Source organism: Drosophila obscura, unplaced genomic scaffold (assembly GCF_018151105.1).
Source record: "Drosophila obscura isolate BZ-5 IFL unplaced genomic scaffold, ASM1815110v1 contig_179, whole genome shotgun sequence".
NCBI classification, from domain to species: domain Eukaryota; kingdom Metazoa; phylum Arthropoda; class Insecta; order Diptera; family Drosophilidae; genus Drosophila; species Drosophila obscura.
In genome coordinates this window covers 1690609-1712434 of record NW_024542766.1, presented here as the reverse complement: position 1 = coordinate 1712434, position 21826 = coordinate 1690609, and the positions used below count along the sequence as shown (strand labels likewise).

The following is a 21826-nucleotide window of genomic DNA, read 5'->3' as shown; positions in this document are numbered from 1 at the left end:
GCGGAAAAAAAAATAAACATAGAAATCATTGAATTGGAAAACCATTTGAATAAATATATTTATGTGACACTTGAAACTGGCTGCGGGCAGATCGGCTGATTGGCAGATTAAAATGGGGCTAATTCCCTAGCCCTCTGAACAGAGGATACCCACGGAGGGAAGCATTTAGTTTTCAATTAAATAATAAATTATTTGGGCAGAGAAATTAATGATTGCAATGGGGCGACTGGCGACTGGCGACTGGCGACAGCAATTAAGCGTAAACAACCGCTCAAAATGTCTGGGGAAAATAATTCTCACTTCCGCATCCTGTCGCTGCTGTTCGCTGCTCTAGCAGGAAGCTAGGGGCTGCTCCTGACACGCGGTGGCCAACAGTCATGCACTTAAAATTTCATATAATTTCGCACGTGCAACTTTAATGAACTTTTCACACTCATTACACACACACACACACACTCAAACATGGCATCAAGGAGACACACATAGGAACTGCGGTGGAGTGTGGACCGACTCGTAGAGTCAGCAATTGAAGCAAGGGACACAAATCTAGGAACGGAGTTAGAAGGGGTTGCCACAATTAGGTAAAATTTTAAAAGCGAAATTTGTTTGATTTATCTGACAAATCTGCACCCTTGAACTATTATATCTGAAGGATATGCTTGAGCTATAGCTCGGATTCATTGCTGTTTAATTTTTGTAGCCTGTTGCCAGGCCAATTCCAGCTTCCCTTCCGCTACGCCACCGAGTAATTCTTTGTTTCAACCAATCGAATCAGCACCTAACACTATTAGTTGCCATTTCAGCTTCATCCTCAAAGTTCTCTTAACTTTTCCCCTCCTCGCCTGAGCTACGCCCCTGCTCTGGCTGTTCTGGCAACCTGCACTAGAGCCAGCGAGCAAGGGAGCAAGAGAGTTGGGAAGGGCCTCGTTTCCTACCATTTTGAAGTGTCTTTTGGGGTGTCCCTCTGTAACCACATGCAATGTGCGGCAAGAGTTGCCCAAGTGGGTGCCGTAATAGGGGGCATGCAGCAGGAACAACCCAACTTGGAAGACAGCAGCAGCAGCACCAGCAGCAGCACCAGCAGCAGAGTAGGACAACAATCTTGACTTGTCAAATCGGGCGCATAAAAGTTGTAGCCATGAAAAGTTTTGCTGCCACTGCCACCTGACAAGAGGAGTGGGAGGAGTCTTCCTTTTTATCAGTTTATATTCTTCTTTGGCCCCGCTGTAAGTGACACTGACAGGTGCGGGAAAGGTTAGACATAAGGGATACCCCTTCAAGTGGCAGTTGATCAGAGAATTTCCACTGAAGGGGAATTTTTTTGTTGTAGTTCTGCTGCCCAACATACCCTCTTGCTCCTATGCACTGTTGTGGCAGCAACAAAAGCAACTGTTCGTCCCTCCAATGCTGCATGTTGCACACGTGTCAGGCCAAGACAATGGATGAATCGCGTCCGGGGGCTTTTTTACGTGCCACACAACCCCAGGCGCAGCCCCAGCCCCAGTTCCAGCCCCAGTGACTTGTCAAAGGCAGTTGCCGGTTTCCCCTGCCATCAGTTTCCGTTTCCGTCTGCCCCAAAACTGATCCCTGGCCGTGCCCCTGCTGCTGCTGTCTCCTGCCTCTTTCTGATTCCTGTCCCTGCGCGCTGCACGCGCTGGAGACAAATTGAATTCGAAGGAATTGTTGCTGTTGCTGTTGCTGTTGCCTCTGTTTCTCCTTCGCTCTTGTTGCAACTGGAATACAAAATGCGGACAGGCAGGCGGTGGCGGCAGGCGGCAGGCGGCGGCAGTTGGCGATTTGTTTTTGTGTCGTTTGCTGTGCGGCATTTCTGCTTGATTTGCATTTCCCTGCAGCACGATTTTCACTCACATTCACCACCCCTTTTATTCTTGGCCTTCCTCATTCTCACTGCTCACTGCTCACTGCTGCACGATCCCTCCTCCCTCGCTGACCAAAGTTCTATCAACCGTTGAAAATCACGCTAATTGTCGGAGTCATTGCATACATTTAGGCGCAATGCAGCTGCTGTCTGAGGATGCAGGCGGCAGGAGGCAGGCTGCAGGAGATGCCTTGGCACATTAGCATTAATTGAAATGCAGAAAGTCAATGGGGCAGAATTGTGGCCGCCGGAGGAGCGAGCCGTTGCATATGTAATGGGACTAAGGGGGGGATGCATTATATATTTAGAGCTGCAATAAATAGGGAACACATCCGCTGAATAAATTCTTTAAAGACCAGTATCCAACGCCTGCAGGATCCGCTGCTTTCTCATGCAAATCTCTGGACAACTCTTCTGCCTCGTTGTATATTCCTTGAGCTGTGTTTTGGGTGACAAGCCGCAAACACAAACAAAAGTCAATGCTGGCAGCTATTAAGGAGAACAACAGCTCAACGAGTAGAATCAACAGAGGCAGCTCTCAGTGCAGGCCCCACTCCCCCCCTGAAAGGAAGGATGAGCGAGCGCTGACAGTGTCCGCTGTCCGCCAGCTGTCGTATCCTTGCCACATACACAGTGCAACCCACAGAAAAGAACACCTTGCATAATTTATAAGCATTTCCATTTGCAGCCAGACTAAAAGGCGGAGTCGTCGCAGTCGGTTCTGTCGACTCTGGGCTTTGGTTTGGTTTGGTTTCGCTCTCTTGCCACGAGCTGCTTGGTCATGGGTCCGCGACATTTGCATTTGAACGCAATTTTAACACGCTCATGAGAGCAGCAAATGACAAGGCGGCGCGGGCGGCAAGGGTAAAGTACAGTGAATGACCGCAGAAGTGCACTTTGGGGCGCAGAAATTCCTAGAAAATATTCAGAGTATTTTTTGCCATGCAAATAATTGTATAATTAAATGAACATAAATTCTGTCTTGCCAGTAAAATATTTGAAGTGAGCCTTTTCGTTAGCTAGTAGACACTATTGAGGGCTCACTGTGGCAGCCAAAGAACAAGAGGAAATGGCTGCCATCTGGCATGCGGTCGTGCGTCTCCTAATGAGTGCAACGACAGAGCTCGGTCTTGGGGTCTTGGCGCTGCTTAATCTAGCGCATAAGTGGTGAAAATTAATTTAACAGACGAGAGGCAAGCCCCGTTCCTCTAGCAATATTTACCACTCTCTAAATTTAAGAAATCCCATCGCATATTAAGCTTGAAGAACCCTTAACCTTTTCGTATTTGAAGTACCCTTGCAGAAGACATCTGCTGAGGACACTCGTATGTTACGTATACGTTTGACCTAGCCAAACATTTCAATTAGTTTCGGGCACTTGGCAAAACAATTTTAAATTGTTTTGTCAGCCTTCTCTCTGCAGTCGCTTGATAAATGCCAAAGTGTCGAAAAGTGTATTTTCCACCAGAGAAAAGCCAAGGAGAAACAGACGTGCAGAGAGAGAGAGAGAGACCGAGAGAGACAGTGCGAGAGCCAGTTTGACGTTGAAGGCATTTAAAACACGATTTTCACATTTACTTTTCAATTTTGCATTGTTAACGTTTTTATACCCGCCCCCCGCTGGTAGTCGTAGCAGTGCTGAAGTTGAAGGGTATATATAATGGGTAAGGGCAAGGATTTTTCCAGCCAAAGCCTAAATAAATTCCGGTTAAATATTCTTTTCAATATTCGTACCATTATTTAATTCGATTGAAAAATAATTATTTTATCTAGAATTGAAAAAATTAATACCGAGCAATGCAAATTAAAGTCTCGCTAGTAGCATTTCCATTTCTCATAGGGAGAACTATTTTTTGTAGCTTCCTAGAGGTATCTCTGAGTCGGCATATAGCCACTACCATTCCCCACTTGCTCTGTTCCTCCAACAATTGCCCTTTCGTCCCCAGCTCACGCTCTACCTCTCCCCCTCTCTCTGGCTCTGCTTGGGACGACCTACTTGTCTGGCTACAATGGCGACATATTGGGTAAAAGTGTGTCTACCAGGGCTCTAGAAATTGAATCACACTCTGTGGGGCCTCAGATTCGATTAAGTTAAATCGAATTTTTTGGTTTTGGTTTTGGTTTTGCCGATAAAAACATCAGCCAGCCAGCCAGCCAGCTTGACAGTCAGCTAAAGAGAGAGAGAACACTGTATCCTTGCTCGTGGCTATAAGTTGGTCCTCGAACCATCGCGTTTCATTTCGTTTTGTTCGTTCGCTTTTCTCCAACATAAACAAGATTTATATCGGCAATAAAATATTTTACGCTCCACTGGAACTCAACTAAAAGCGAGGCGAAGCGAAACACCTTTCTCTATGGCTGGCACCTGAGTGCCACAATGCGAGAATGGATTGAATGGATGTGGGGGTGGATGTGGATGTGGATGTGAAAGTGGTGGCTTTTAAGGAATGTTCTGCACTCCTTCCACAGATATGTATGATGTGGTGGCTTCATCAAAAGGAGTGCTGATAATTTGTCATGCCAATACAGGACATCAGAGTCTGTGGGCCAGACACAGGGACTCAAGTCAAGTGCTGGGCTTAAGCCAAAATCCTCGGCTAATTGGTGGCAGGGGCAGGCGCAGGCAGCGTGTCTAATTGAACAAGTTTTCGCTGGCTTTGAAGCTGTGCAGAATTAATGATTAAACGATTTAACAGATATAATTAATATATTATGCCCCCTTAAATATGGAAATATTTATACAAACATTTACCAAGCAGCAGATAAATTCCCTAAGTCTCTATAAAAATCAGCTTTAAAGTTGTGCCATTCCTTTAGGGGGGGTCACCCATATCCTTGCTGCTGTTGTAGAAGCTTTTGCTTTTGTTATCCAGCAAATAGGCTGACTTACAGCTCCCCATTCTGCTCCACCACTTCAGCACTGCTGTGCACCCGTGCTGCTGCCCTGCTGCCGTGCTCCTGTGCTCCTTTTGTTCCTGTTTGTGTCTGTTGTCTGTTGCATGTACAAACAATTTAATGCCCAGGATAACAAGCAGACACACGACACACAGACACACACAAAGCATCGAGGAAGGGGAAGGAAAGGGAAGGCACGCAGCCAGAGTCACATGCCTGAGAGCACCTTGAGGCAGGACCAGAGACAGGCACTAGTTCCAGGAACAGAAACAGGACACGACAGAACAGGACAGGGGCCAATAGAGATAGTGGAGGGGGCATAACCTCCACCTGCACTCTCTCCCTATCGCTGTGTGTGTGTGTGTGTGTGTAAATCTGCTTCTCTATCCGTAAAAATGCCACCACAAATGCAATTTCTGTCATTTTTAATGGTTTTATAAGTTGCACAAACACTACTATATATAGTGCTGCTATATCTGACATATCCATATATCTATAGATATATGGGAGGGAGACTCTGTGTGTGGCATTGACCCCCATCCTGTCCCCTGCTCCCTGCCCCATGCCACTCCATGTTAGCATTATGACGCCGCTTTGTTGGCTATTTACCCGACTTTGCCACTGTTGCTGGGATTGGCTCTACTCCACTCTACTCTCGGGCATTAGTCGGGTATTAACTTTGTTTGCTCTTTTAATGACTGAACTCTAGACGGAGACTGACTCGACTCCTCGTCGGCTGCTGCTCCTGCTGCTGCTCCTGCTGGGTAGTCCTTTCTTCTGCTCTAGTTGGATGCCAGGTAATGGCAATTAGTGCATCATTTGTGCCCCACACATACACACTCAGACAGGTAAATGTGCTTTGCCTCTGATTAGTCTCTGCTGTTAATTGCTGACATCACAACGTCTCTCCATCCACTCGTAAGGGGCAAGCGAGTGCATCTGTGCATGATTCTGCCCCTTGGACAAGCATTTAATGTGCCGGAATTGCCATTGAATTGATTATTCAGTCTTGTGGCGTCTTTAGCTATAAGATTTTACCCTCCGTTAAAGCCATTGAGTGCCACAAATTGTGTTGAAAGGGGGAGGATTGTTGCTTGGAAATTGTGTTATAATTCAATACAAGATTTAAAAGGGATTACAGATGTATTTCCCATAGATTTCTATCAAGTTGGAATCATTGTTGGCATATATAATTTTGAGTTAAATTTAAGTGGGATTTTCATATGCTGATTAGGAGAAAGACTTGGGGAAATGATTCAACTAGAAAACTAAGAAAAGGTTAAAGAATAAATTGGGCATAAGATAAACCCCACTCCTACTCCGCTCATACTTCAAAGGAATGGACAAAGCCAACTTGCATTAATCTAAAAAAAATGCAAACCTAAAATATTATTTTAAACGCATAAATACTTTGCTTATTTTAAATCCAAGCCCATGCCAATAAAGCCACAGGATTACAACCTCCAGCAACCAGTTACTTAGACAACTTTTTGTCGAGTGTACTCTAAAGAAGAAAACATATTAAGTGGAGCCTGTGCAACTCCCTAAAATGCTCTACCAGCAACGCTCTCTCTCTCTTCTCCATCGCGCCTTGCGCATGCTCACCATGAGCAGATTGCTCTATGAATTTTCAGATGCTGCACTAAGCCAAAAGCTTTCACACTGCTGTCAGACACAAAAGGACTGGGGCAAGGCAAACAAGTGGATGAGAATAGCAAAAGAATGGATGGATGGAAGGAAGGACCTACATCAACAGCAAAACGGTTGAAATGGAAAATGGAAATTACATTTTCAGGCTGCTGCCTGGCTGCCAGGCTGCCACGGCGGCTTTAAAACTATTTGTGGAGTTATTAAATGCAATGCGAAAAGTTTAATTGGAAAATGCTCGAGGGAAATGGCCATGGGAGCAGCCATTTTTCGAGCGAAAATTGGCGGCTGGTCCCCGACTGTCGTTAAATGTACAGCATGGGAACGGGCCGCGACTTTACTCTCTCTTAAGATTTGCATAAATGTATTTAATATTTAAATTAGTTCCAATGGCAAGAGCCACTCATGCATTGGTGTCGTGTCCATTTGGTGTTGGTTTTATGTCTGATTTCCTTTGGCGCTTTTCCGCCTTTGATGTCGCCTTAGAGCGAGCTTTCCCACCATTGATAATTTCTCCAAATTGGATTGCTGTCCATTGCTAAGTAGCTGCACGCATCGACGCTAGAGAACTCCTTCCATTTGTATGCAAATTGAGTGACTGTCAAGGCTCAAGGTGCACTTTGTGTGCCCTCGTGTAGAGACAGAGACAGGCCGCAGATATTACGTATACGCACTGGCAGACAAGATGGCAACAGACAGACAGAAAGACAGACAGTGGAATAAATGTGTATGCACGTTTTACTTATACCTGTATCTCTGTCCCATTCCGTGTCCCGTGTCCCGTGTCCCAGTGGCTGTTGCAGACACTCTCAATCCAATCTTCCTGCTGCTGCTGCTGCTGTTGCTGCTGTTGACAACTTTGGTGACAGTTTGCCGAGTCGTTTTTGCCTTCGTACTCTCCTTGTTCCCGTTTCTTATTCAGGTCTGTTCGCTTTCTGCGACTTTTGCCGTGTTTCTGGCACTCGAATGCCCCCGGCGGCATTGCGTATATTTCCATCTTAAGTATTTTTATAGCTAATGGCCCTTTTAGCTTAATATCAACACACAAGTGAGGCCACCCCCGGGCATTCACAGCCCCCACCTCCATCCACGAGGCATTTGCATGTGCGCTCCACCAAAATATACAATACAAAACGAATACGAATACGATATGGCAGGGCCTCGAGAATTTTTTTTTAAATTTTTATGTGTTTTCATAACGATTTTTATGCGCCACTCGAAGGGAGGCTCAGGCTCAGGCCCAGACTGGCTCCTGGAGACGGGTCGTTTCCTGTACCAACGCCACCTGTTATCAATTGATTTTTGTGTGGCTGCCAATTGCCAGGGGGATGCGTATGCCCGAATGAACACGAAGCTTTGGCTACTCTCAAAGATCGCAGGTGTTTGGCTTCCTACTCTGTACTGCAAACACCTGCCCATCATCAATTGAACCGCCCTTTAAGCGAGGCACATTCAAAGCATCCCCAGCACTCCGAGTAGGGCTTATTCATGCCATGCCGTTTCCCTGGACTGCAAACACAATTTCCTCAAAGTTCAGGTTGCATGGGGGGCAGGCTGGAACCCCCCTGACTGCTTCAATGGCCAGTGGTTGTTGCACACACACACACACAGTTGTTGATTGACATTTTGTGGATGGAGATGACGATGCGATGACGATGACTACTGCTGTTGGTCCTGCTCCTGCTGCTACTACTCCTGCTGCTGTTGTTATTGTTTTTGTTATCCCGAAGCACCTCTATTCCGCACTCCGTACTCCGTACCACGTTGCGTATACATTATCTATGCGTTGGCATGGGGCATAAGAGAGCTCTTGCCCTCTCTCTGCCTCTGTGCGTGTGTGTGTGTGTGTCCCAAAATGGTTATTGTTATGTCGAAACCCACACACAGAGAGGGTTGTTCGTTCAGCTGCCGGTGACCCAGAGCCGGGGTACGAAGACCCTTTGACATTGCACAAAAAAGAAGTGTGTTCCAGGCAGCAGCTGATGATGCTTGTTAGAGCTTCGAATTTCCCTTACAGCCTGACCTTTTGCACAGGCAAATTAGCTGGCACTTTGAGTGTGGAGAGTGGACAGCAAAGGATCAATTAAATTAAAGTTCAAGATGCTGAGAATATTTCCACGCATTAATCATACGCCATGGAACTTGGCAACATTTTCCGGGCACTTGGATATGTAATGCCAAGCAAATTGCCAGTAAAGTTTCGAGCTTTTCCACTCCCCAGTTACTCCAGTTACTCCAGTTACTCCAGTTACTCTCTTTCCCCCCGCTCTGCTTTCTTTTAGTTCTGGGTGCAGTTTTTTTCGACACCACGCTGCTTCGACTATTTTGCATATTTTTACAGTTTTCATGCTGATAAAAGTGCTTCGCTGGCCCTAGTAGTAGTTTCCGCTCTTTTCCGCATTTCCCCCTGTTACTGGGAATTGATTTAATGACTTAAACGGTTTTAGTTTAAATTATTTAATTGTTTAAATTGAGCTCTATTGCTGCGCTGCACTGCTGCTAATTGAATTAAATTATTTAGCGGTTGCGGGTAGGTTTTTTTTTTAGCTAGTTGGGGGTTTTGGTAGTCATTACCATGTGGATTATTTCTAGGGAAAAACCGGAAACTATGCATGAGCTGATGAAGGATTTTTGGTTGCAGAAAGGAAATAGAATTTTTCGTTGGAAAAAGCAAAAGCAAAAAAAGTGTTTGTGTGTCTGTGTCTGTGACTGTTTCCTGAAACTTTCTGGTCAATAAACTTTAATAAATATAACATTTAAATATGCAATATTTATCGACAATAAATGTAAATAATTCACATACTTTTAATCATTCAATTAACCCACACACAGCAGGCGCAAAAAAAGTGGCAAACAATTTGCTATAAAAAAATCCACAAACAATTAAACATTTTTCCAGCAACTGTCAAAGTTCAAATGAGGCGTGTAAAAGGCGCCTACAGCATGTCAGGCTTGTGTCACCCACACACACACACATATCATAATAGACATATGTATGTGTGTGTTCCATTAATGGTGGAGCGAAGAGAGAGGGAGAGCGGGACGGGAGAGCAGCTGCATTAAAGCTGCTTAGCATGGCCGTGACCATACATCCCCAAATACGCTTTAAATTTCATTTATATTATCATAAATGCTTACACACTTTCAGCGGGTAACCCGATTATGTTTAAATGTTGGCAAAATGCAGAGTGATACGCACAAAAATAAGGGTAGATATGTAGGTGACATCTGTATGTGGCTTTCTACTGAAACTAGTTGCTAAATTGTATAGATTTTTCAGCCATAAACTTTGCACAGATTTTTCTTTTTTTTCGAACGAACATGGAAACCAATGCAGCAATTATTATCTAAAAATATCAGCACATCATAATTACCATAAAAACAACGATCATTCTACAGCAGAGTATTTTAAACTTCGTACCCAAAAATAGTCTTTCTTTTTTGGTTTTTGTTTTTTTTGTGGGCTGCGGACTTTCGTTGGGGCTAAAGTTATCACAGATGCGCAGCCATTTGCTAAAAGCGACAAACTTTCACACAACATGCACACACACACACAGACGCACACTCATAAAGATATCACACACACACACGTACGAGTCCTGCGTATGGGTTTTTGGGTTTTTATGGCCTTTTGCTGTTAGCGCTGGCATGTTACTGCCTGCTGCCTGCTGGCGCTGCCTGCTGCCTGTTTGTCTGTTTGTTGTCTCTTTTTGGTTAATTTACATTTTCTTGGTAATTAAAATGTGTCTTTACAGCCACACCCCACCCCTTCACTCACTCAACCTCAACCCCATGCGAGCGCTGGTAAAACTCATTTACATAATTATGTGTGGCAATTTCGAAGATTTTTCTGCCACAGCCCACAATTATTCGTCTGGCTGGCTGTACAACTGTAGCTGTAACTGTTGGAGTGCTGGAGTGTTGGGGCATAAATAAATTTATTAGAATTACTCTAGATTTTCGCACATTGTAAATGGTTTTGACGCCGCTGTTTGGGTTTGCTTTTGACAGCAATAATTGTTAGGAATCATCTGCATTAAATTCAAGGAATTTATTAATATTGTTTGTTGGATATTTGAGATGCTTGAAATGTGAAAATAATGGAGCTTTCAATGAGATACAAATAGATTAAATATGGTTTTATTTGTGGCACTGAGAAGGATCTGCCATTGAGGAAGATTTTTTTATATATTTTTCACAGTTTATTGCTGCCCAACGTTTTGAACAGATGAATGGCTTTGCATTGCCATCGATGATAATGAGTAATTTGCCCATCTTCTGGACGGAAAAGCGCTTGGGGGAGCCCTTTTCCTGGACCATGTAAATCATGTAAATTCGCTTTCGTTTCACAATTTCTCGCGGCTGTCAATTGTTTTGCTTTAATTTATGTGAGACGAGAAGGAGGCGGAACAGGAGGCAACGCATGAATTATACATTATGGGAAATTAATATTTATGACTGATGAAAATGCAATTAATATGATAATGGATGGGGAACGATTTAATTAAAATGAATATTCACTCTTCCGCATTAGTTTGGTCCAGCTGCCAGCCAGCTGAAAACCAATTTCGAATGGATTTTTGGCTAATCAAATTGATGGTATGTGTGCCTGGGAAATGTTATGACAATCATCAGTGCAGAGCAGTGGGATGGATATTAAGGGTAAATTATGAAGAATATTCAGAACTCTCCATGGAGTTCTAGGCGGCACAAACAAAAGTGGAAATCAGGGCGCTGTCTGGCACGGAGTGTGCGCGTGTACAAAGTCAATAAGCAGCAACATAAGTCAACACTAATGCCAACAAATAATGAGAAGAAATGGTCAGTGGTTGAGCGGCGGCGGCGGAGCGGCCTAGACAAAGGACCAGTCACCCGGAAGTGAGCATCCTACTGCCTTTTGGCTGGCTCCTCCTCCTGCTACGCTGGTGGAGTGGCATTAGAGGCGCTTAGCAGCCACGTTCCCAAGTAATCCGCATCGCAGCTACTACTATTTGGGAGGGGGGGATGGAACCCTGGGAAACGCCGGAAATTCCCAGCTCTAATTATTGACAGCAACAGGAGGCGCCCACTTGAGACAGCCGTAGAAATGGCAGCTCTGAGGAACAATTAAGGAAAGTCCTAGGCTGCTTGCGAGGCTGCTTGCTAGGGCCAAAGATTGTAAAGTTTATCCGCGTACAGTGGAAACAACTTCAAGTGGAACCCAAATTGTGTGTGTGTGTGTGTGTGTGTCAGTCTGTTTTTTTGTTTTGTTGGACTTTGAGAAATGTGCCTAATTATACGTTACGAGATTTTCGGACTGCTTCCAATCGAATCGCCGACTCGCACTGGAGCAATTTTTAATTTGTTGCAAATCATTTTTTATGCAGATTCCCGGATCCTTTGGGAGGGGACACTGGGACACTGGACTCCTTGGAGGGCAATTAGAAAATGTTTGGCGGTCTTTTCTTGTACGCTGTGAAAAGTTTCTGTTCGGGGCAACAGGCAGCAGCAGGAAGCAGCAGCGGCACGGCACAGTCCCTAGAATAAAATTAATCTAGGACATTAATCTAAAAGTTGAGACCGTCTCATGAATTTCATTTGCTTTTAATGATCGCATTAATGCTGGGGATTTAGCAAGAGAAAGGAACCAGCAAAATGCAGACAGGAATTTATCCCTTTAAGATCTGCACTGGAGGAAGGGGAAGAGTTTTCCCTGCCGGAAAAGCTAAAAAGTCTTGCGCCTTGCGGGCGCATTTAAATTTGAAATAAAGTTATTACTAGAAATTCCATTTGGGGGCCAAAATTGTATGCAACACAAAAATTAGACAGCCAATTAAATGGGAAATGCCGCCGCAAGGCACTGGGGGGGAAATGGGGAAACGGAAAACTAATTATGAACAAAAGAGCATCAAATGGACAGCCAGCCAATCTACGTATATATATTGGCTCAACCTGAACAGCGCCCGGAGTCCTCCGTCCGGCTTCGATTTTCCGTTTACTTTTGGGTTTCCCTTCCCACAAAAAGTTGATGCAAAATAAAATAATTTTTTATTGAAAGCCTTCGCACATCAAAAGCAGAGAAAAGGCAGAGAAAAGGCAGAGAACATCAGAGAAAGGAAAGCTGCTGGGAGCAGAGAAATACGTTTTTCCGATAAGGTTTTTCCCCCTCACTCCCACTCGAATGGGAAACTTATTTTAAATTCAGCACACAGGCCAAGAGAAAGCTGTCGCCGTTGCTGTTGCTGTGGCTGTCAGCTTGTTGCTCTCTTGGCCAAGAAGTGCGTGTCTTTAAACCCCTACGATGCCCAGAACTTTGGCGTGGATGCTGGCGAACCGTTGAGCTATGAAATATGCACAGACCACCACGAGTGCAACTTGCCCAAGAGCAAGTTTATTGGGCAAGTTTCGGGCCCAGAGCCAGGGATAGAACTAGAACTTGGCTGCTTATTAAATGTCCCACGTGGGGTGGGATCACAGGTAAAACCACGCCCCGTTTTACTGCCTGTACGTGTGCCGGGCCGTTGAGGAGGCTCTTATCAACCATTTGGCCACAGCCTTGGGGGGTACAGAGAAAGAGAGAGAGGAAAAAGGATTTCATTCATTTCATTCCCACAAACGAAAGGAGCTTTATAAGAAGTTGATTTTGTCTGCTGGAATTTCTATTTGTTTCATAGCCCCAAATTGAAAGAGGGAGAACAGATGGAGAAACGGAGAAACGGAGAATAAAAGCGACTGAGAATGGGCATGCGAATGAGTGAAAGAGAGAGAGAGAGAGAGAGAGAGAGAGGGGTTAAGGCAAACAAAAAAAGGAAATAAAACCAATTGAAAAATTTATTTGCTTTCATAAATGAAATTGAAAATGATTTTTTGCGAATCCGAGTGTGTGTGTGTGTGTGTGTGGGGGCAGGGCTTTCATTTTCCATTTTTACTTACGCTCCACTTGCCCCAATATTTTCAGTGGCAGGGGCAATCTAATTGTTGGCAACAGCAGCAACAGTAACAGCAACAGCAACAGCAACGATATGTGTAATATTTATGGTTTTCCCTTCCGTTGGGAAATACAAACACACAAATGCGAGAGCTAATGGAAAGCCGGTGAAAATGTGCGCACAGCGGTGTATGTTTTGTTGGATGATTACGAGTGAGATGAGGATGCGCTTTGTTCTGTGGATGCATGGGTAATATAATACTTTTAAGCTTCCACTTCTAAAAGTTAGCCAAATGGAAGCCTTAATAGCACTAGAAAGTTGTTCAAAAATATTTGGAAAATATTTATTAACCAAAAAAAAGGGATTGAATGCACACAAATATGCTTCAAAAGTGTGTGCATGCTTTAATCTCTGTAAAATAATCTCCGTATTCGCTGTATCTATATCTATAAATAGGTGCAACAAACAATTTCCGAATGAGTTTTTATTTAAAACCCTAAAAGCCGCTGCTGCCCTGCTAAAAGATTGCCTTTCTAACATAATAAATTGAATATTTCATTCGTTTGCCATTTCCCCTCCCCACCGAGAGCATTTCACTGAGTGAGAGCTTTTCTTTTCGCTTGCAATAATTTCCAAGAAACGGTAATGATATTATATCACAATGGAAATACAACACACCTGCGGAAACCCACTTACCCGCCGGCTTGCTGCCCGCTTTTTCTGCTTTCCCTTATCCCTTATCCCCTTGCCATTGTGACAACTTGAAGGTGAATTTTCTCTCTGGCTGAGCTTTGACTTTAAAAACCAAAGTCAACTGGGCGCCAGCGGGGTAGTCGGGGACAGGAGTCGCTTCGACATCAATTCTCCAAACGAAACATAAAACTTTTTCCTATGAATGAGGGGGGCAGTTGGAGAGGGGAAGGTCGCGCAGAAGCCTCTTAACCAACAACCGATATCAGTATAATATAACAACATAACTTTCTCAACTTTATGGGCAGAGAGCGCCGATTGCTGTTGTCATTTCACTTGGCGGCTTCCGTCGTTAATGTGGCTGCTGCTGCTGCTGCTGCTGCTGTTGCTTCAGCTTCTGTTTTTCCTGCTGCTGCTGCTTCTATTTTTCCTGCTGCTGCTTCTATTTTTCCTGCTGCTGCTGCCTCTGTGGGTGGAAAAGTTGAACAAGTTTTGGAGCGCGGTTTATCGAAAAATGAAAAAGAAACCAAACACAAAACACAACTTTTGTCTTTTTGATTTCGTTGGCAAAACACACACACACACAGACAGAAACGAAACGAACCTCGTAGCGAAACTTGAAGTTGGGTTTTCTTTTGACTGAAAAGTTGTTGTCGATTTATTGTGGTTTCTCTCTCTCTCTCTCTGTTGGCCCTCTGCTGGTAGATGTTGTGGCTGGTCTGGATTTGGCGGGTCTAAACTAAAGCTCTGGCTATATGGCATGGATTTACAGGTCGTCCTTCGTCAGTTGTTTGCCATCAGCTCATCAATGGATGCACTTTCACGGATTATAATTAATTATATTTGCATTCTCATTAGCCAGATCAGCGCGGGGCCATCCAGCACAGCAGCATTGTCAGTGTCAACACTTGGCGGGACTGAAATAATGAACGATGATTTTTCATGGGTGACAGTTTAGCTGAAATCCAATACACACACAGATGTGTCTGCTGTGCTCCATATGGCTCATTGCCTGATTTGATTGATCCAACTGGTGACACCTCCCCTGGGGGGTGGCGAGGGGAGAGGTGAGGCTGAACACTATGGGTGTTTTTCGAGCCCGAACGCCCAGCTGTGTCGCGCATTTGTCTAAAATGTCAAATATAAATATTTGCTTGGTTCTTGTTTGAATTTGGTTTTCGGGGGCTTCCAATAAACAGAGACAGAGAGAGAGAGAGGAGAATCGGGAAGAGCGTAGAGCAGCGTAGAGCAGCGTAGAGGAGCGTGCAACGGATGTGGTTGTGTCACGTTTGCCTATTTGCATAGCCAGGAGACAGCAGACGGCAGGCAGCAGGCAGAGGCAGAGGCACACAACAGTCACACACGCACTGCCCTTTATATGTATATGTATGTATGTATATAGACAATTGTCAGGCACTGTGTTTGCACTTTTGGCCTGCCCGAAAACGTTTGGGGTTTCCATTAATTACATTGTCAATAGATGGGAATGGCAATGGCAATGCCAAATCCTGTTTGTGCTCCTAATGAAGCGCAGGCGAGGGCGATGGGGCGATGGGGCGTATGTGTGGGTTGTCCTGATATTGATAGGGGTCTTAAAATGTACTCAGGCTGTAGCCTCCGAGCAAACAATAACTTCTAATCACACAGAGAAAGGGTCGGTTAGGTAGAGAGAGATTAAGTGTTATGCTCTCATTGAAATATAAATATTTTATGGCACCCAAAAGGGTTGCGTTGCTGCTGCTTTCGTTTAATTGGTAAAACATTGATTTACCCAAAAAAAAAAATGAATAAATAATATTTTTGTTGGCAGCAAAGCCACAGCGTCACAGCGCCACAGCGCCACTCGTGCGTATACGTAATGGTGCCATAAATGCAAACCCCAATGCACAGGAAACCCCCCTACATCCCATATGCCCGTTACAAATCCTTCAAAAAATCCAACTTAAGCGCCACACAAACAACACAATATACGAGTGCCAAATATATACATATATAGAGAGAGAGAGTGAGAGAGAGGGGGCTGCTGGGCGGGGTAGGACATACATTAACGTATCAATGGCTTAGAGCAAAAGTACAGTCGCACTCGTATAAATAACTCTCTCTCTCTCTCTCTCTGTGGCTGCTCTCTCTTACTGTCTTTGTGGGTACGTGTTCGAATGCCAGTTTATTGGCGGGGCTTAAGGTATCTCTGCAAGTGCCAGTTACAGTGGCTGTCACACTGTATTTGATGAATAATAACTTTCAAGTGAATAAACTGCCGCCTGGCTAGCTTTTCACACGGAAAATGCACGAAAATAAAGAGAGAGATATTTAAAGGAAAAGCAAAAGGCCATAAGTGAGGATTTCCCTGCAACCTGCAAGCCCCAAATGTTCTCTTTTCAAAGCACTTTCCATTCAGGAAAAGCGTTTCCAAAGTGTTTTCAATTGCCAGAACTGCGTTCCTACAAATTGAGTGCAAATTTCAGCGTTAGAATAGTGAGCAATCCAAAGCGGGGGGCAGAGCCAGAGTCCGTTTAATCTGTGGTGCAATTTGGAAAAACATATTTGCAGCAGCCGCATCCACTCGTGCTGTGAACTAAGCGCCCACAGCGTGACCAAAATGTTGTGCTCAGCTCATGAACTCCAAATGGCCTCGAACCTACCACCTACCACCTACCCTACCCTGCCCTCAAGCCGAGCACTAATCTAGTACCAGTGCCCTGTGTCGACCGTGACCCCCGAACCGAACCGAACTGTAAATGGAGTTGCGCGGCGCCCAATGGCGAAAAGGACACACAAATTGCGTATACGCAACGCTGACTAAGGCCTGGGAGCAGGGCCACCAAAATGAATTTCTGGGGCGCATTAAAAATCTGTTTCGGATGCCAAAATGTGGAAAACATAATGGCGAATCAATATAGCCAGCCAGCCAGCCAGAGTGGGTGGCATGGGTGTGCATGCTGTGGCCAGGGCTTATTGAGGCTCCTACACTCGTGTGCCTGTATGTGGCCGTGTGCCGAGTGTTTGTGGTTAAATGCCTGTGGATGGATTTGCCGCTGTCGCAATGACCAAGCCACTCGCTCTCTCCCCACCTCACACCTCCCGTAATTGATGGCCTTTTGAATGGCAATTGAAGTGCAAAGATTAAACCCATTGCTGGGACCCTCATAAAAAAACACCACAAAATCACAGAATAAACTATTAATGATCCAATATTGTGGATATAGATGTGTTCTCCCCTGAAGCTTCTTTCAGCTGTCGTTGAAGGTCTGAAAGTGTATTCGCGGTTTCATTATGCACGCGTGAAACTTCCGTGTCCCGTGTCCTGTGTCCCGCACAGGCAAGCGATGGTGGGTGGCCTGCAGCTGAGTTATGGTTTTAATTGGTTTGATTAGCCTCACAGCTGTGGCAGAGCTCCAGCTCTATTTATGCATGTGCCCCCGCAGATTTATCGTGGGCAGAACTTTGGCTTACAGTTGAAGAGGAAGGGAGAGCTCTGCTCTCGGATTAGCCGTTAAATTTTGGATTACGAAGCTTTCGTTACGATCTGCAGTTGCTGTTCAAAACCCTCGACATGAGGGTCGCACTCTTGGGAGTTTTCCTGCCCCTAGCACTGGAAACGGCTGTGAGCAGCAGTCTGAACGAGACAGCCAAGTGTGAGAGTGCGCCAACGCTGACGGGACCGTGTACGAACTATACAAAGAAGTGGTACTATGCCAGCCTCTACAGGGAGTGCATCATGTTCGACTATGGCGGCTGCGGGCAAACGAATAATTTATTCGACTCGGAAGAGCACTGTGAATCCCTATGCCTGGGCATGGGTCCCCATGGATGGTAAGCAAAGCAGTAGGCTGCGCCTTAGAACTTGCCTTGCTGATCATCAACAACAAACCGAAATAAAACAATCATGAATTCGTCTATTTGGCTGTGTCTTTGGCTGCTGCTCTTCTTCGCTCTGTCTGGGATGGTCTGGGCCTACAATGCAAGTAAGTTGGCCCAGCAAGGGTCCAATTTGGATGAAGTACTGAAGCTGCTGCCATATGATACCATCGTGTTGCTCCCCTAGAGAAGTGCGATGATGTACAGACCGAGACGGGGACGTGCAATTTGGAACTGGAGATGTTTCGCTTCGACAATGTCAACCGGCAGTGCGAGTCCTTCATCTACGGCGGCTGTGGCGCCACCAATAACTTCTTTGAGTCCGGCATGGACTGCGTTCTGAACTGCCTGGAACATCACGAGTTCTAAATTTAAATACAAATATTTATTGCCCGTTGATGGCTGCTGTCTGTCTGATGTCTGTAATCCAAGCCGCTCGGCAAAAAAAAAAAAATATATAAAAAGTTTCCCTCAGCTATTTGCAATTTAACAAAAAAGTTGCAGGCGTTAAGTGGGAGTGGGGAGCGGGTATGGGAGGGGCGGAAAAGTTTGACCGTGGAAAATTTGATTTGTCTGCAAAGTTAAAATAGATTTTCCACCCAAGCAATTTATGTGAATATTTTTCAGCGGCTGCCCTGCAAAATGAACTGCTGCAGTCTCCGCTCGCGCTGAGTTCTTTGGCGGAAAACTAAATAGGGGCTAGTGCTACCAGTAGGTACGATTATCATCGATTGGAATTTCTGTCACTTGCCATGCAGTTTTCATGTGTGGCACGGCATGGCACGGCACACGGCGTATACTTAATCATTGGCACCTCTCACGGGGCAGTGGGAGTGGCAATTGCGGCACTCATGTGTGACCATATCGATGCGGATCGAATGGCATTGCCCACGCCCCCCTCCGCCCAATTCAATCAGCAAAAAGCAGCAGCGGCACAGAAGCAGTAGCGATGCCCCCACTCGGGCTGCTAGCTGGCTGGCTGGCTGGCTGGCTGCTTACTTATTATGCAGGTCCCAACACAAATTAAAACTCTGCAATGCACACAACACTAGTAGCATAGAAATCAACAAAGGGAAAAATAATGAGAGGCAAGCAGAAGCTGTAGATGCCCTACACATTATATCTGGGCTAGCTACGACTGTAGATCTGCTCTGCTTTAGAGTCGCTTCCCTCCCTGGGCTTACAAAACTCTCTATAGAGTCGTTATACCCCCACTGCGGAAGTGTGCGCAAATAACAAGCTGTTATTGTGTGCTGTGTGCTGTGCGCTGTGTTCATTGTTCGTTATTAGATTTCCACGACAAGAGACAAAGTTCACTTGTCGCCTACATCAGATGTGTTGGCAACCCGATGTCTGTCGCCGTTCCTGCCACACATTCCCCTCTATGTGTGTGTGTGTGTGTGGGTGTCGCGTGTTTCGTGTGCGTGTGTCGTGGGGGGAATTAAATTCATTAGCAATTTGCACGCCAGCAAGCGGGTGAAAAGTGCAGCACCCAACAACAGACGTGCAAAAACAACGGGTGACAGCCACAGAGTCAGAGGCACAGGCAGAGGAAGGAGATAGAAGCGATTTTTAGATGCGAATCTTTTACTAAACAGATGCCAGAATGAAGGATATCCTGAGGAGTGGAAATGCTAGAAAATTCAGTGGAAAAGGCAACCCCCAAGCTAGTAAATCGCGACAAAGATATTTTCTTTGATTTTTTCAATGATTTCTTTAGCCAAAAGCCCCAAGAGCTCCCAATCAAATACTAGAGAATTAGACTGGAAATATTTAATTACTCCGTCTAAATGTTTATCCATTCCATGGTCCAAAGTCATCATCATCATCATCCGTAGTCGAAGAGTATTCCCTCCGAGTCCAACTAACGCTTGAATGCCGTGTGTGTGTTGCAATTGTGGGTGCCCATCAACAGGGTCCTGTAGCTCTTGTGCATGTCCATTTGGAGGCCATAGGGCACGGGATAGACAATGGGCTTGCGCTCCTCATGCCACGCAGGTGGCAACATCAAAGCACCAAACGATTTGTCCAACTTGACGCCGCACTTGCCCTGATACTGGCGGAACCGCTCCGGCTTGGGCATTTTGCCATGCGGATCACGGTAGTAGTCGCGATAGTCCTGGCAGTCCAAATAGTACCGATCAATGCGATCGATGGCGCCGTAGTCCACCAGCTTGAGGCCAGGCAGCACATAGCCCACGATCGCGCGACGCTGAACGCGACTGTTCTTCGACACCGACAGCATATCCACCTCCGGGATAATCATGTTGCTTGTGTTTAAAGCTTAATGTGTATTTGTATTTTGTATTTGTATTTTGTATTTGTATTTTGTATTTGTTTTTGTGTGTAAATTTTCCAACGTGGAAACAGATGTGTGCCCTACGAGTTTGGCAAGTTGAATGAGATTTGAGAGAGGCATTTGCATTGTGGCATTTCCTTGTAAATCAAGACCTACTTTAGCCTGGAAGCTACACAACCTGCAACCAAAAATAAGTCAAATAATATAGTAAAAAGCCAACTGATCAATAAGGTTTAAAGTAGCCTAAAAACAAAAAATAAATATGAATAAAATAAAGTAAACATTTTTTATAATATATTTTTGTAGACTAGAATTCTTTTTATTTTTTGTTTAAATTTTTATATATAATCCATAAACCATTTTCCAACATGATAACCGTTAACCGCAATAATTAGTAGTTCCGTTAGTTCCGTTCGGTAGTCCTATCGCTTGAATGCCGCGTGTGATATGGGATTATAGGTGCCCCTCAGCAGTGTCCTGTAGCTCTGGTGCGAGTCCATGGGCTGGCCGTATTCAGCGGGATAGACAATGGGCTTGCGCTCGACTGGACATGTGGGGGGCAGCAACATATCCCCAAGCGATCTGTCCGACTTGGCGCCACACTTGCCCTGGTAGTGACGGAACCGCTCCGGCTTGGGCATTTTGCCATACGGATCGCGATAGTAGTCGCGATACTTCTGGCAGTCCAAATAGTACTGATCAATGCGATCCACATCGCTGTAGTCGACGATGTTGAGTCCGGGAATCACATAGCCCAAAATCAGGTTACGCTGAACGCGACTGTTCTTGGAGACCGCCAACATATCCACTTGGGGGATACTCATCTTGATTGTGATTGTCGATTATCGATGGAACAAAATATATATATATATATAGTGATATTTAAGTATTGTTTGTGGATCGAGTGTTAGCTCCATGAGTTTCGGAATTAGAATGAGATTTGACGTGGGCGGAGTGTCAGTCTAAGACATTAAGTCAGGGCTTACTGGAGCTCCAAAAATAAACTCCAGATCAAGGAGAAAAATTGAATATATTTATTTATAAATGTATTATTATTATTTATTATTATTATTTATATTTATTATTATTATTTATATTTATTTTTATTATTTATTATTATTATTTATATTTATTATTATGTATTATTATTATTTATTATTATTACTTATTATTTTATTTATATTTTTATTTAATTTTCCACTGCCTTTCCATTGCCCTTCTCTAATTAAAAGACAAAAAATTGTCTTACTGCCCACCGTGTGGTGGCGGGGGGGATGGAGTATGCAAAGGGCCAGCAGAGTGTAAACAAAGTGCACACGAGCATGTCGACAGAAGCTAAACAAAAAGCGATTGATCCATTAACTGAGCTGAATGCCTTCTTGCTGTAACACAAACCCAATCAATCAGAGTCTCTGGCCTTTGTTTGCTTTCGCAGCCGAAGAAAAACAAGGGAAAATCAGCACAAGAACAGGGCGGTTCAATGTGGGTCAAAGAAATGTGTCGCCTGGCTTCAATTAGCTTTGGCTTTGTCTGCCATAAATTGCAGGGGCCGAGAGAGACTCCTTAGAATCAATTAACATTGCGCACACGACGCAGAGCGGCACATGGGGCCACAGCTGGGCTGGGCGGGGTCGGAGATGATTATGCACC

At 44.8% G+C, this 21826-nt stretch overlaps 4 protein-coding genes across 6 annotated transcripts in view; 2 read left to right on the top strand and 2 right to left on the bottom strand.

Moving 5' to 3' along the window:
• LOC111075331 (potassium voltage-gated channel protein Shaw) overlaps positions 1–21826 on the top strand; it is a 114018-nt gene that overhangs the window by 51094 nt on the left and 41098 nt on the right. The gene's annotated exons all lie outside the window — the stretch shown is intronic.
• LOC111075343 (kunitz-type serine protease inhibitor textilinin-5) lies at positions 17540–18327 on the top strand. Of its 3 annotated transcripts, XM_022368550.2 has the most exons (3): positions 17540–17832; positions 17923–17984; positions 18065–18327. In XM_022368550.2, the coding sequence occupies exons 1-3, from the start codon at positions 17573–17575 to the stop codon at positions 18244–18246; spliced, it is 504 nt and encodes a 167-aa protein (XP_022224242.2). In that variant the 5' UTR covers positions 17540–17572; the 3' UTR covers positions 18247–18327. The 3 variants fall into 3 exon arrangements, with proteins under 3 accessions (XP_022224242.2, XP_041448352.1, XP_041448353.1); XM_041592418.1 differs by lacking the exon at positions 17923–17984 and having other exon boundaries at positions 17541–17832; positions 18070–18300; XM_041592419.1 differs by lacking the exon at positions 17923–17984 and having other exon boundaries at positions 17545–17832; positions 18067–18085.
• On the bottom strand, positions 19630–20276 carry LOC111075338. Its single transcript, XM_022368545.2, has one exon. It carries the CDS (start codon positions 20141–20143, stop codon positions 19742–19744), a length of 402 nt encoding a protein of 133 aa, XP_022224237.1. The 5' UTR covers positions 20144–20276; the 3' UTR covers positions 19630–19741.
• LOC111075341 lies at positions 20483–21096 on the bottom strand. The gene has a single exon (XM_022368548.2). It carries the CDS (start codon positions 20998–21000, stop codon positions 20599–20601), a length of 402 nt encoding a protein of 133 aa, XP_022224240.1. The 5' UTR covers positions 21001–21096; the 3' UTR covers positions 20483–20598.